Source organism: Phalaenopsis equestris, unplaced genomic scaffold, assembly GCF_001263595.1.
Source record: "Phalaenopsis equestris unplaced genomic scaffold, ASM126359v1 Scaffold000049, whole genome shotgun sequence".
In the NCBI taxonomy this organism is placed as follows: Eukaryota; Viridiplantae; Streptophyta; class Magnoliopsida; order Asparagales; family Orchidaceae; genus Phalaenopsis; species Phalaenopsis equestris.
The window spans coordinates 532,356-546,995 of NW_018164491.1; the positions used below are offsets into that span (position 1 = coordinate 532,356).

General features: G+C 33.2%; 1 protein-coding gene across 4 annotated transcripts in view; it reads right to left on the minus strand.

Annotated features, from left to right (window-relative positions):
• Positions 1 to 355: 355 nt before the first annotated feature.
• Positions 356 to 14,640, minus strand: part of LOC110019110 — a 31,137-nt gene continuing 16,852 nt past the window's right edge. The window contains exons 5-9 of one of the 4 annotated variants that reach the window (XM_020716680.1): positions 1,606 to 1,649; positions 1,415 to 1,457; positions 1,258 to 1,329; positions 1,091 to 1,192; positions 356 to 1,020 (exon numbers count right to left, since the gene is read on the minus strand). In XM_020716680.1, coding sequence (XP_020572339.1) covers positions 877 to 1,020; positions 1,091 to 1,192; positions 1,258 to 1,329; positions 1,415 to 1,457; positions 1,606 to 1,649 — 405 coding nt within the window. In that variant the 3' untranslated portion in view covers positions 356 to 876. The remainder of the gene's footprint in view (positions 1,021 to 1,090; positions 1,193 to 1,257; positions 1,330 to 1,414; positions 1,458 to 1,605; positions 1,650 to 14,640) is intronic. The other 3 variants (XM_020716682.1, XM_020716681.1, XM_020716683.1) reach the window with 3 other exon arrangements.

The window sequence follows — 14,640 nt, forward strand, 5'->3', positions numbered from 1 at the left end:
GTCAAACTAGATGGATTTGACATGTTTACAATCCACGTGCTCAAATGCTACAAATCTCGGTTGGTTCATTTCAAAGGTCGGTCGATCTACTTCATCGATCCATACAAAAAAAAAAATTGCAATTGTCTTCTTATCTAATTATGGTACACCAGCAGAATCTTCTTCCATGGCTTTCACATCTATGTTAGATGAATATTTTGCAATGCAAGTTACAGTGGGAATACATTTGATAAACTTGGTTACACATTGAAGCAATTGATTGGCTCAAACTCATTTTAAATAATGATTTGATTGTAACACGAAAAATATTAGTTTGAAGATTTACGCTTATTACCAAAACTTCATATAAAAGTTGCACAAGTAAGAAGGATTGTTCTATGAATGCAAGATAAAATAGAGCATTGAAAAATAAAATTAGTTTGAGAATATGTATCAAACATTCATAACACCTCTTGATTATACATTATAAAACAGAAGATCTTTTCCTCATGAAATTCCACAATGACTACAATGGTTGGTTTGTAGATCTGCAGAACTACAATAACACTTATTGTGAAAATCTTAAAAATCAAACTCTTAACAGCTATGGTTCATGAACTTATTTCTTATGATTCCAAGCTTGTTTTGTTAATCAATTCTTATGGATATTGTACTAATCAAAGGATTAAATTGGGAGCAAAACGGGACTCATCAAAGGATTAAATACTGGAAAAGGATCTCACTTCAATGCCTTAAAATCCTACCACACCCCTTTCAATTTTAAGTTGTCATCCTTAACTGACAGTTTCAAACATTAGGAGATGTAAACAACATTAAGGCTCGGCTAACCTTCTCATTTAAGTTTGAAGATTTCAGCCCAGAATAGTAGTTGCGTGGCTATCTATTATTCAGACCACCTTCTCCAGCCATCCTGGAAGCGCCAAAGAAGCTTTCATCCCAAGTTTGGTGAGGAATACAGCATAAAGAATATGCAGCAATAAAACAAAGAATCCACAGTTGAGAAGAAGCTGTTTTAGAGCACTGACAAATCAGATTTTTATCAATACAAAATTAACAGCAAATTGCTGAGAAAGAAAGAAAAATACGGTACCAGTGTCCCAAATATAGCATATATAGCATCCATTGTTGGTATAATACTCACTCCAATGGCTGCCAGGACATAGGTGAGCGAGGCATGAACATTAATGGTGATCTGTAAGAAAAAAACTAATTAGCAGGAACAAATTCATATTTCAGTTTAGGGACTTCAGGAAGTACCAGATTCAGTATATTCTCTCTTATTAAAAAAGAGGTTAGTAGAACATAACCAACAACTCCAGTCACTCGAACCTGTATATCATGAGATTTGATAAATAATCAGCATTTAATCATCAAAAACAGAAAGTTTAAGATAATGAAGGGTAAGGATAATTACAAGTGTGCATAAAGCTAGCGAGACGCTCCAATTTATTCTCAGCCTGAAAATACCATCAGCACCAGAATTAAGCTCAAGTGACTTGACAGCTAAATGCTACAGAAATGAATGAATTATTGAAGCTTTAAATCAAAGAAAATACTATAAATGATAGAGGAATATAATTTTCAAGGAAATCTCCATAAACTAACCTCCACAATGAACCCATTGCAAGACCAACCAACCCATGCATTAGCTGCACAGAAGAAGGGGAATCTCAACCGGTATGAAAACTGGCTATCAGTGTATGCAAATTTTGAAGTAATATATGGAATGGAAAATAAGTATAAGAAGTTCGATGGAGCCTCGTTTAAGCCTTAACTGTTACTACTACTGTCGACTGATGAACAAGACTTAAAACAAGGAAAGATTATTGTTAATTTGATCTTTGATACTTAAATAAAATGCGGCATAAATTTAGTGCTTGAGCACAAATTTCTAAAAATCAGGGTAGATTTATCCTTTCAACTACCCCATATAAAGAATAATGTATTAACAAACATAAAAAGACTCGTACATGCAAATTACATTCAAACATGAGATTTCCTGGCAGATCACAAGCTCATAATTAAAAATTCAGTAAACACCAGATCGTAGCAATTAGTCAATAATTGAGGAAGTTTATGAACAGAGGCACAGTAGATATTTTACAGCGTAATAGAATTGCTTCAATTAGAATGAGTATCCTAGACCTATAACCAATGTGTTTAGATTTATGCCAATAAGAATTAGGTAGGTACATTTGTGCATGCCAGGATAAGTAAATTTATGCCAATAAGTGGCATAGTGCGTGAAGGTCGGTGAGTGGGTGCGCCCACAAGTCAATGGCTGAAGAGCCACAGCATTGAGGTTGTTGTGGGCTTTGACATGATCGGTTTAAGGTGTGGCCAAGAGTGGTGAAGGCAAAATTAGTCAAACAATGTTTTTTGGAGTAATGTGCTGATCATATGCATCGCATGCCTATTAAGAGCAAGCTCACAACAAAGCAATTGTATTGCACCATGTCACTACATCACATCACAAAATTGCATACTTGGCTCTATCTCAAAAAAAAATAAAAAATCTTGCTTCATATTTCATGGTTCGATTACGATCCATCACAATAACTAGAAACGAATGTTTATTTGACCTTGCTATTTCTCAGTCATTGAGTAGTTGCACATTGGCATGTGTGAATACGTTTATGTTTGCATGTATGCATAAATATGTAAATTGTATACACCCATATTCATGCATGTATATTTATATGCACAAATACATATATGTGCAGTGAAATGCATATTATATAATTTATAGGTTGAATAGTTTTTGCTCTACTTGATAAGCAAATGAGTCAAATGTGGGTTACCAAGGCGGAACACCAAAGATGAGACTGACAAGAATGCAGCCCCGATAAGATGAACCTTAGGTGATGCCATAGTGGGACCGGTTGAGAACACGAAAGCAGACGAGTAAAAATGTGATAGTTACTAAGCTCAAGTGCATGCAAGGGATGCCCATAGTGGAACATAAACATGTGAAAGAGCACCTATGAGGGTTGAAAACAAGCTTAACTTTGGCATTATATTAAAAACAAATGAAATATTATGAGGTTGGGTGTTTTATTAATTTTGATGAGTACAAATACTCATCGTGGATTAGTTTTCTTTTTAACATACTATATAGTAAGTATTGTTGTACTCGTGATTCAAAAGGGATTCATTTTTGGACTATTTATTTGAAGTTATGAAGTGTGCACTCAGTTTGTAAAACTGAAGATGACAATGGAAGTTAAAGGAGCACATGTTTCAAGGTTTACTCGTGTTTCTTTTCAGTTCAAGTATTTAACTTAAATATCTACCCATCATGGCAGATTAGGAACTTGTCTTGAGGCAATTTGAGTTAAACTGATGGAGATCAAATGCAGAAGAATGATTGTTGATCATTAGAATGGCTCACAACCTGAATGTATGATAAAGAAAGAAGAATATGATTGGCAACATGAGAAAGGGGAGAAAAAGAGAAAGGTATACAACCTAGATAGAGCATAAAAGGGGGATTCACATAGCCATGCTCTTAATTCAATGTTCTCTTTAATGATTCATATATAGGACAATAGAACCATTCATATAGCCAAGGGGTCCTTAAAACAGACCCAAAATATTTAAGACTGATAAAAGGTCCGGATTTATTAATTTCCATAACACACTCCCTCAAAATGGAGCTTAGATATTTACTATGGCCAATTTGTTACAAATATAAGTGACTCTAGCTCCTTTAAGGGTCTTTGTGCTGATATCTCCCCGTTATTCTCCAGTCTTCACATAAGCTGTAGAACTTAAATTATGTTGAATCTTTTTGCAACAAAATGACAGCGTATCTTAATGCGCTTAGTTCGTCCTTGAAAGATCGTGTTTGAGGCAATATGAATTACAGCTTGGTTATCACAACATAGCTTTGTTGAAACTGTGATCTTAAAACCCATTTCGGGCAAGAGTTAGGAACCGAAATCAATTCACTCAAAGCTCACGTCATCGCTTGATAATCAAACTCAGCACTAGACCATGACCCTATATTTTGTTTCTTACACTTCCATGAGACCAAATTAGTACCAACAGAGACGCAATAACCAATAATGGATCTTCAATGAATCCTGGAACTTGCCCAATCCGCAACAGAGAAACATTCAATATTTTTATGTCCATGATCTTGTATAAAATACCTTATCTAAAAACTCCCATAAGGTAACATAGTATTTTTTTCTAAAGCTGACCAATGATAGATTGTGGTGGAAAATATAAAATGACTTATAGTGCTAACTGAATACGCAATGTTAGGACGAATTACTGTGAGGTAGTTTAATTTTCCTATTAATTTCCTAGATCGTTTAGGAACATTAAAATGCTCCATACATGGGAAGTTGTTGATTAGGAAGCATCAGAGTACTCTAGATTGACCCTAATTTTTCAATTTCTGCCAACATATCCAACACATATTTTCGTTGAGATAGAAAAATACCCTTCTTGCTCTTTGATACTTCAATCCACAAGAACTACTTCAAGGACCCAAATCTTTTGTGTTGAACTGATTTTGAAAAAATGATTTCAACGATAAGATTCATTGCACATCGCTTCCTATAATAATAATGTAATTACTATAAACCACCAATATGAATGATTTTCGAAGCACATTGCTTATAGAATAAAGTGTAATCACTTCTACTTTTTTGCATCCCAAATCTTCTGTTAAGCTAATTTTTTCAAACCATGCCCGAGGGCTTTGCTTCAATCATATAAGGACTTCCAAAGATGACATACTTTCCTAGACTCTCCCTAAGCAACAAACCCAGGAGGTTGCTCCATGTATACCACTTCTAAAAGCTCACCACACAAGAAAGTATTCTTCACATCTAGCTGATGCAAGGGCTAATTATTCATTGCAACCAAGAACAGAAATAGGCGAAATGGAGTCAACTTAGCTACTAGAGAGAATGTGTCCCAATACTCGATCCATAAGTTCGAACACAGCCCTTAGCAACCAACTGAGATTTAAGACGTATTACAGATCCATTAGAATAAAACTTAACTGCAAAGGCCAACTTACAACCAACTACCTTCTTGCCATAGGGCAGTTTAACAAGTTCCTAAATTTCATTTTCAGTTAAGGCAGTCAATTAATCAAGCATTGTTGTCCGCCACCCAAAATGAGATAGAGCTTGTTGAACAGATCTTAGAACCTAAACAAAGTCAAGAGAAGAAACAAATGAGCAAGACGTGGAAGATAACATATAATAGTTAACACAAGAGGAAATGAGATAGGCGCGTTGACGTTTACCTCTTCGAAGAGCAATGGGTAAATCAAGTTCTAAAAGGAGGATCCACCGAGGAAAATGACGTCAGTAATGGACTAGAAGGTCTTCTTGAGTAAGCATTTGTGATAGGTGGTCTAGGCTGAGGCACCGGAGGTAGAGCTTGAGTAGGATCTGAACTTATGATGTGATACATTAATAACTCATTAGAACCTGGTGAGGATTTAGGATTGATGAGTCACCAAAAAATGGGATTTGTTCATTAAAGGTGATATCAGCATAAATCATGTAATTGTTCAAGAAGGGGAAAAAGAGTTATAAATAAAACTTCATAGGCAGTTTGATTCTGTAGAGCACTCGATAAAAAAAAAATGCAGTAGAGACTGCATCAACCCAGAACTGTTTAGGCACATTCGTTTGAAACAAAAGGGCGCTCTAGCAGTCTCAAGATTTCTTTTTTTTTTCTTTCAACTACTACATTTTGTGATGTATTATCGACACAGAATAATAGTGAAACATCTCGTTGTGTCATGTATGTCTGAAAGTTTATAGAAAAATAATCTCTGGTATTCACTTCCCAGAATCTTAACCTAAACATTGAATTAAGTTTTAATTTCAGCATAAATAAATAAAAAATGTAATAGTAACTCAGTATGAGATTTCATAAAATAGAGTCAAATCATCCAAAAAAGTGACAATATATCAAAATCCATTAGATAAAATCGGCTTCCTTGATGCTCTAATCTCGTCAACGTAGACAGGCGGACGAAGCAGAAGCAGACGAAGCCTTTTACCAAACCTTTGAACAAAGCAAACGAAGAACTGGATGCACTTGTTGACATTGTTCGAAGCAAACAAAGCCTTCGAATGGAACTGAAGAACCGAACGATGACTATAGTACATACGAAGCAATGTAACACCGCGAAAACAAGGTTATGGCGTCGTTCGAAACCTTGCAGACTTCGTTCGAAGTAGAAGAAGCCTTCAAATGAAACAAAAGAATTTAACGTTGATGTTGAGCGATGTAGATGATGAAGCTGAAGATGCTTAGGGATGCTGACAACGAAGCTAAAAATGTCGTTTGTTTTGAAGTAGACGGCATTTGTGTCGCCTGTGTCGATCAAACGAAGAAACCGCAGAGACAACTATCTGACGATGCTCATATACCATATGATAAAAGAGTTTTCTAATATTCAAGAATTAGATTTATTACTTTCAAAACAAAGACTAATATACTAAAGCATAATATTTTCTTATTGTATGAGCATTAGCATAATCATGCTTAAAATTATTTTGACATGCAATAACTGAAAATGCATGAAGCTAGAGATGATTAAGCCAGAGAAAAACAAATAACTCATAATCCTACATTAATTCACCTGAGCCGAAAAAAATTCTTCTCTAAAGAGTTTGAAGGCAACAAAGCATGAAAGCAGTGAAGGAATTGACATATAAGCATCTTGTAAAGCATTCACAAAAGTAGAATAGATGTTTTCAAGAGAATATGGGGACATTGTCTCTAGCCATCGCCATTTCACAAGCCACTGTATTTGATTAGCAATATAAATAAGGATTGAGAGGCCACTAGTTTAGGTAGAGTTAGTGAAGATAGTGTTGGTTAAAGTTTGTGGTACAGAAGATGGTAATGAAGTATGTGGAGTTGAATGTATATGTTTGGTAAAACAACAATCAAGATTCTGTATAAAAGCACCAAGTTTATCAAAAACAGTCTTCAGTAAATTGGAATATATGCCAGAATATAAAGCATAGTGAGATCTAAGAGGAGACAAGCTCAAAAATAGGTTGAATTATACGGATGCTGATTGGGTGTGTCATTAAAGTAACCACAAATTGATTTGTAACGATCATTATATTTAGTATCTAAAACATACTACTAATCCGCATTGTGCTTTAAACAACAGTGATCATAGGTATAATGATATGATCATGAATAGGGTGAATTTTTATGCCAATAATCGCGATAATGAACATTATAATATTCATGATGGAAGTTATGTGAATCATAGAACTTGAATTTCTATACTGACCATTGACATTATCACAATAGTGGCCATATCTTGCAATTACTATAATACAAACCCATAAGATGATTAAATCATAATTGCAGGGGGATAATAATTTAAGATTTTCTAGAGAATGTAAAGTGTGGCACCTGATTATATGAAGGAATCCGAGATGGAAACTTTAGGCCAAGTGATGATTTTTGGCGTGCATGAAAAGGATTAGATAGTATCATATTTTAAATGTTGGAATTTGATTTTGAATGAAGACGGTTCTGTAGACGAAAATTTTAAACGAATAGTACGATGTGTTATTTTGTAATGCGGGATAAAAAAAGAATAAGATGTTTTTGGCTATATATGAAGAACAAAGTAAACATGCTTAATTTATCCTTAATACACAATTTAAGGAGCAAAGAGAGGTAAAAGTACAAAACCCAGGGGAGAGAGAAGGGATCAACAAACTAGAGAGGGTAGAGGACAAGGAAAAGATTCAACAACCGTATTGTTCATTCAATATTCTCTTCAATGATCCACATATGAAGTTGTATAATCCATTATACAAATTAATGGCTCTTATATACATATATAAAATGTTTAAGACCATAAAAAAAAACATTTTCTTATTATGTAACAATGAACAAGAAGAATATTTGAAACATGCTTAAAATTATTTTGATATGTAAGAAATATGGATACATGAAGCTTGTGATAATACGAGAAGCCACTACAATGATTTTGTATCAATTCACGTGAGCAAAAAAAAAACATTCTCTAAAAGGTCTAAAGGAGATAGTTGTGGTAGTGGCAGAGACAGTAATGGCATATAGGTATTTCAAAAAGCAATAGCGGTACGTTATATACCTACAAAGAAATCAAGACAGCCTTTGAATGTCACCATAAGTCATGCCATTGTACCAAAGTGAGGCAAAGTGAGACTTAAGTCTCAAGACGGATTCAGGCGTAAGCCTCAAAAAAGAAAAAAAAATCGTAAAATTTAAAATAATTCATAAATATAATATAAACTATTGATAAGTTGATTTAGTTTATTGTCATAAATTCAAACTACAAATCTTCATCTTAAATATTGACATAATATAGAAATTTGAAATGTTATTCTAGATAAACATTCACTTAAAATTTAAATATTCCATTAAGTTCAAGATCCATAGTGACTTCATCCTTGTTTTCATCAACTTCAAAAAAAATCATCATATTTATTATCATCTATTCTATCTCTCTATTTTATCTCATTTACAACTTTATAATATTGTTAATTAACTACAATTTTTTTCTTACTATCAATTACTTTGAATAATAATAATTTAAAATAAAGGAATAAATTAACATTAAAATCATACTTAAATTATATTTTTACCTTTTTGAAGTGTTGTATCAGATATATTAAATAAAATATAAACTAACTTTTTTAAAAAAATTATCGACGTCTCAGGCAAAAAAAGACAAACCTCAATAGTGACAGTGACGCTTAAAACTCGGAAGTTTTTTTGTGTGTTTCAGTTTGAGGCGCACCTCCAGATATAAGCCTCGAATGCTTTTTAAGCAAGGCATTGTATATGAACAAAAATAAAAAAGGCCACATAAAGACATGACAGTGACAATAGTAATAAAATAAAATTAACCAATGTAACGGTTGATGGAGCAAAAATAGTAAAAAGTTGTGGAATATAGTATATCTCCATTATAAGATGTTACTAACCAACAACAATGAAATAGGTGAGTACATATCAATCTAAAAATCAATTTTGGTAAGATATCATGCAAGCTTGGGCACTATCTCGGACAAAAACTTGAGCTAAGATACAAACTTAGTCTTAGGCACTGGATCAAGCTCAAGCCTAAGCACAAAATTATACTCAAATTCAAGCATATCCTCACTCTAAAGCTAGATCACAAGCAATCAATCAACATCCTTGGCAGCACGGGTTGTGGGCATAGTGGAACTGGTGGGAATAATAGATTTGATGGAGCATTTTGGTTTGGGTGGGCTAGTGATGCAAGTAGAGTATGTGGGACCCTATAGAGCCATCATGGTGTTGGAGTTTGTTATACTCGAAAAAGCGTAGTATTAAGAGAGGAATGCCCCTTTCCAAAATACCAATGATCAACTTGTACAGGAAAGCATTGAGTCTAACAAGAGTTGTAGGTTGGTTAAAATGTGTCAAAATATGAAATTCCATATCTAAAGAGCAGATCAATCGAAGTTAACTATGATGCCAATATAAATGATGACAAGATGTGTAGTTCACAAAAGATGATATGATTTGTGCCAATCATTAACTTTAACATATAAAAAAATGACTTGTTAACATGGTAATTTGAATGATATGAATGTAAGTATCACAATATGACACAGAGCAGCATGATTTTTTTGTTATCAGTAATGATCATCAAAAAAGTAATGATAGAAGTAATACAAATCTATCATGTTTGATAAGATTATCATAATAATCATATATTAAATAATTATAATTATACTACTCTCGAGATGATCAAATCTTAGACAATATTATTTGATATTTTCAAGAAAATGTGAGATGCATGGGCCAATAATGGGAAGTATCAAAGAAGGGGGCAATTTTTAGCTAAGTGATGGTTCTAAGCAATGCATGGAAGGGGATCTAATTAAAATTAGCTTTTGAATAAATATAGTTTTATGGATGAAGACAAGCAAGGAAATAATTTTATCAGGGATCAAAAAGGGGGAGGATGGATTTGTTGATGCATAAAGAGCTTAGTTATTTATAACAAAATACCATGAATCAAATATTCAGAGAGAATAGTAGAAGATCTGCATAAGGGAGGATTGTGATCAATTATAATATGGCACAAAAACTAATGAGTTTTTTTAATAGAAAATTGAGGGGAGGGAAGAAAACAAGAAAAAAACGAGAAAAAAATTAGGATGTATATGTTGCACTAAAATGGACCAATTAAGATCTACTACAAATACTATCAGCATGGCCTTCTGCCATTAAAGATAGCATTGGATCAGCCGCATCCAAGTTTGGTAGTTTGGCTTCCTTCATCATAATGTTCGATCAACCATTTGTGAACATATTATATCAACTTCTAAAGTTCTATCCAATCTTTTTAATTCTTGGCATCTTGATTTGCCTTGATGCTCTTGAATTCTCCTCTCTTAGGAGAAGCAATTCATGCAAGAATATTCACAATTCTCTATATAATTTAATGGCCATTGTAAGGTTCTAAAAAGTGGTGAATGTTTATCATAAGCCTTTAAAGGACTTCGTGAGCTCAAGCCTAAAAAGAATTGTTGCGGGATTGACCTTACCCTAGAGGTTAACTTCTCCATCGAAAAGAAGTTGTGAGGTTAATGTTAACTCAATGAAGAAGCTAGAATTAATAAATAAATTTCAAGGGAGAGCTTGAGAGTGAGCATAGGCTAATGAAGGAGTCAAACAACCATAATCCAATTCTCTTTAATATTTTTTCTGCATCCTCATGCACACATGCATTTAGGAAAATCAGGTGTTTCCAAATCACTAAAACAGAAAATGCCACCACTCTCCCTCCATCTCACACACCTATGGGCTCCGAAAATTTCGACCACCTCCTCAGGAACTCTCTGCATTTTGTTTTATTTTTTATTTGTTGAGAGAGAACTTTGAAGGGTCAAACTTTCAAAAGGCAGATTGGATTGGATAAGATACTACCTAAAGATTTCGCCTCGTTTTGCAATGTCTTTTTGATCTGGGGTTTGAGATTTTCTATAAGTGCAAGCACATATGGTTAATTACCCCTCCCGATAACGGGAGAGCAAGTTCGATTAAGGCTAATTAGTAATAATTGAATATTTAATATATAATAGCAGCAGATTTACGGTTTAAGTAGTAGAATTCATCACTCGAAGCTTGAAGAGGATGATGAGGGGAATAAAGACGAAACCCGATCAAGATCCCATGGTTCCGTCACCCTAGGTCGTCGTGATCTCTGATCTAATTAGTCAGAGGAGATAGTCGACTCAACCTGACACAAGAATCTTTGTCAGAAACCATGAATTGTGTCTTCCAAATTATCCTTATAAATCTCGGATAGATGTTTGTCTTAAGGGATAAATTTATGTCGACCTTAACTAACATAAGGCTTTGCGTCAATCAATTGTACTCTTCTGATTCACAACTCAAAGAGTAAAAAGACGTTAGGGAACATACGGGTTGCGGCCGTGAATGTAATATAATGATGTCATTTGGCAGCAACCACCCGACCAGAAGGTTTGCTACTTTGTGGTGTCTTTGGACAGCAAAACCATGCAGACAAGGGACTCGGGTCACGTCTTTACTGACATGTAATTACTTTGATTGTGAATATAGGGATACAACTGATATGACATTCACTTTTCGTGAGTTGAAGTTAGAAATTTGTGACCCAAGACAAACAGTTGCGAAGGGTAGATAGATTTTTTTAACTTTTAGTGATTTATTTTACTGTTGTGGGGGTATGAATACAGTGAAAAGTGTAAGGGCCGCTACACCGGCGCCCGAGTGTAGTGTCAAATAAGCTAGGGTTTCCACATCACAGACGGATGCGGGTAAAAAAATCCATGAAACTAATGAAATTAATATTATAATAGGACCTTAGAATATAGGTACTCTCAATAGTAAATTAATAGAATTAGTTGATATTATGATTCATAGAAGGATAACATCTTATGTCTTCAAGAAACAATATGGGTTGGAGAAAAGGTTAAGAAGAATGATAACATAGGTTTTAAACTTTGGTATTCTAGTAAGAGACGCATTAAAAATGATATATGTGTAATTATAGATAAGAGCTTGAAAGATAATATTGTAAAAATTAATAGAGTTGGAGAATTAATAGAGTTGGAATAGAATTATAGCCCTTAAGATTATTATTAATACTAAGATTTTTAATTTTATAAGTGTTTATGCTCCTCAAGTAGGTTTAGATACAGAGTCTAAAGATAAATTTTGGAATGACTTGGAAGACTTAATACAAATGATACCTCTTGAAGAAAGAATTTTTATTGGAGGAGATTTAAATGAACATGTCGGTAGGGTGGTAGAAGATTTTAGAAATATTCATGGTGGCTACGGTTTTGGAGTGCCTAATGATAAAAGTAGAGCTATTTTAGATTTTGCTTTTGCATATGATTTTGTTATATATTTTCTAATAAGAAAATAATCAATTTGTTTTTTAGAAATGAGCATCTTATTACTTATAAGAATGGATTAAATAAAAAACAAATTGATTATTTTCTTATTAGAAAAAGAGATCGTCGAGATTGCAAAAATTGTAAGGTCATTCCAAGTGAGGATTTAAGTACCCAACATCATTTATTAGCTCTAGATTTTAAGATGAAGAGTTATAAAATAAAGAATACTAGGACTCATCATTGTAGAATTAGATGAGGGAACCTAAAAGACATAAATAAAATTATTTTTATGAGTAAAATTCAAGATTTCAAAATTTGGGATGTTCATGATGAAGCAAATGCTATGTGGGATAAAGTAACAAACACTATTAGACATGTAGCAAAAGATGTACTTGGATAATCAAAAGAAAAAGTTTCTTTAAATAAAAATAGTTGGTGGTGGAATAATAATGTGCAAGAAAAGATAAAATATAAGAAGTTATGTTAACAAAATGGTTTAAATTTAAAAGCTTAGAGAACTGGTTAAATTATCAAATGGCCCACAGGGAGTCTAAAAGAACAATCTGTAACGCTAAAAATTCTGCTTTTAATGATCTTTACAATAGATTAGATACTAAGAATGGTGAAAAATATATGTATAAAATAATCAAACAAAGAGAAAAGAAAAGTAAATGTTTAACTCAAGTAAAGTGTATTAAATATGAAAATTAAAAAATATTTTTCTTAGAAAAAGATATTCAACATGAGTAGGAGAATTATTTTGATAAACTTTTTAATGAAGCTTTTGAAAATACAATCAAAACAAAGAAAAAAGAAGAGTAAAGATTTAACTCAAGTAAAGTGTATTAAAGAAGAAAATTAAAAAGTGTTTTCGTAGAAAAAGATATTCAACATAGGTGGGTGTTATTTTGATAAACTTTTTAATAAAATTTCTGAAAATACAATCGACTTTAGTGATTTTAATATGGTTAATAATAATAATAAAAAGTTTCATTTTTACCATCGCATTAGTAAAAAAAAAGTTGAGGAGACTTTAAGAAAAACCAAGGGTGGAAAGTCTGTAGGACCTGATGGTATCCCAATTGAAGTATATTTAGGAGATTTAGGAGTTTATTGGCTTACTAAACTCTTTAATATTATTTAAAAACTAAAAAGATGTCTGAGGAGTGGATGAGGAGTAATTTGGTCCCTATTTTTAAGAATAAAGGGGATGCACAAGAGTGTGCAAATTATAGAGGAATTAAGTTGATGTGTCATACTTTAAGATTATGGGAGAGGGTAATAGAACATAGGTTAAGATGCATTATAAATAATTCTCATAATCAATTTGGATTTATTTTGGGCAGGTCTATTATGGAAGCTATACATTTATTGTGAGGTTTTATGGAGAAGTTCAAAGATAATAAGGTGAATCTACATTTGATTTTTATTGATTTAGAAAAAGCTTATAATAAGGTACCAAGAGATATCCTTTGGAGAGTTCTTGAGAAGAAAGGTGTTGATATGACATATTCAAGTCATTAAAGATATGTATAGTAGAGCTCTTATGTTCAAACTGAAGGAGGATTGACCAAATATTTTCCTATTTCTGTTGGATTACATCAGGGATCGGCGTTAAACCCATATCTTTTTGCTTTAGTTATGGATGGTCTTACTGGAAATTTACATGAGGATGTACTTTAGTGTATGATTTTTGCTGATGATATCCTTCTCGTGGATAAGAAGAGAGAAAAAACTCAGGAAAAACTTGAATTATGGAGGTCTACATTGGAGTCTAAAGGACTTCATTTGAGTAGAACTAAAACTGAATACATGGAAAGTAATTTTAGTAGTAGTAGCTCTAGTGACAGAAGTGTAACTTTGGGTGATCAAATTATTAAAAGGTGTGAACGATTTAGATAGATCGGGTCTGTTGTTCAAAGCGATGGTGATAAAGATGGGGATGTTAATAATAGAATTTAAGTTGGTTGGTTGAAGTGGAGGAATGTTTCAGAACTTTTGTGTGATAGAAAAGTATCGCTTAGACTGAAAAGAAAATTTAATAAGACGGTGGTGAGACGTGCAATGCTCTATGGCGCTGAATGTTGGCCTTTAAAAGAGAAGCATTTTACTAAGTTACGTATTGCCAAGATGAGAATGATTAGGTTGATGAGTGGCTTTACACTTAGAGACAAGGCGAAATGAATAGGTCCGTGAAGGTTTGGTGTAGCTTCTGTGATGG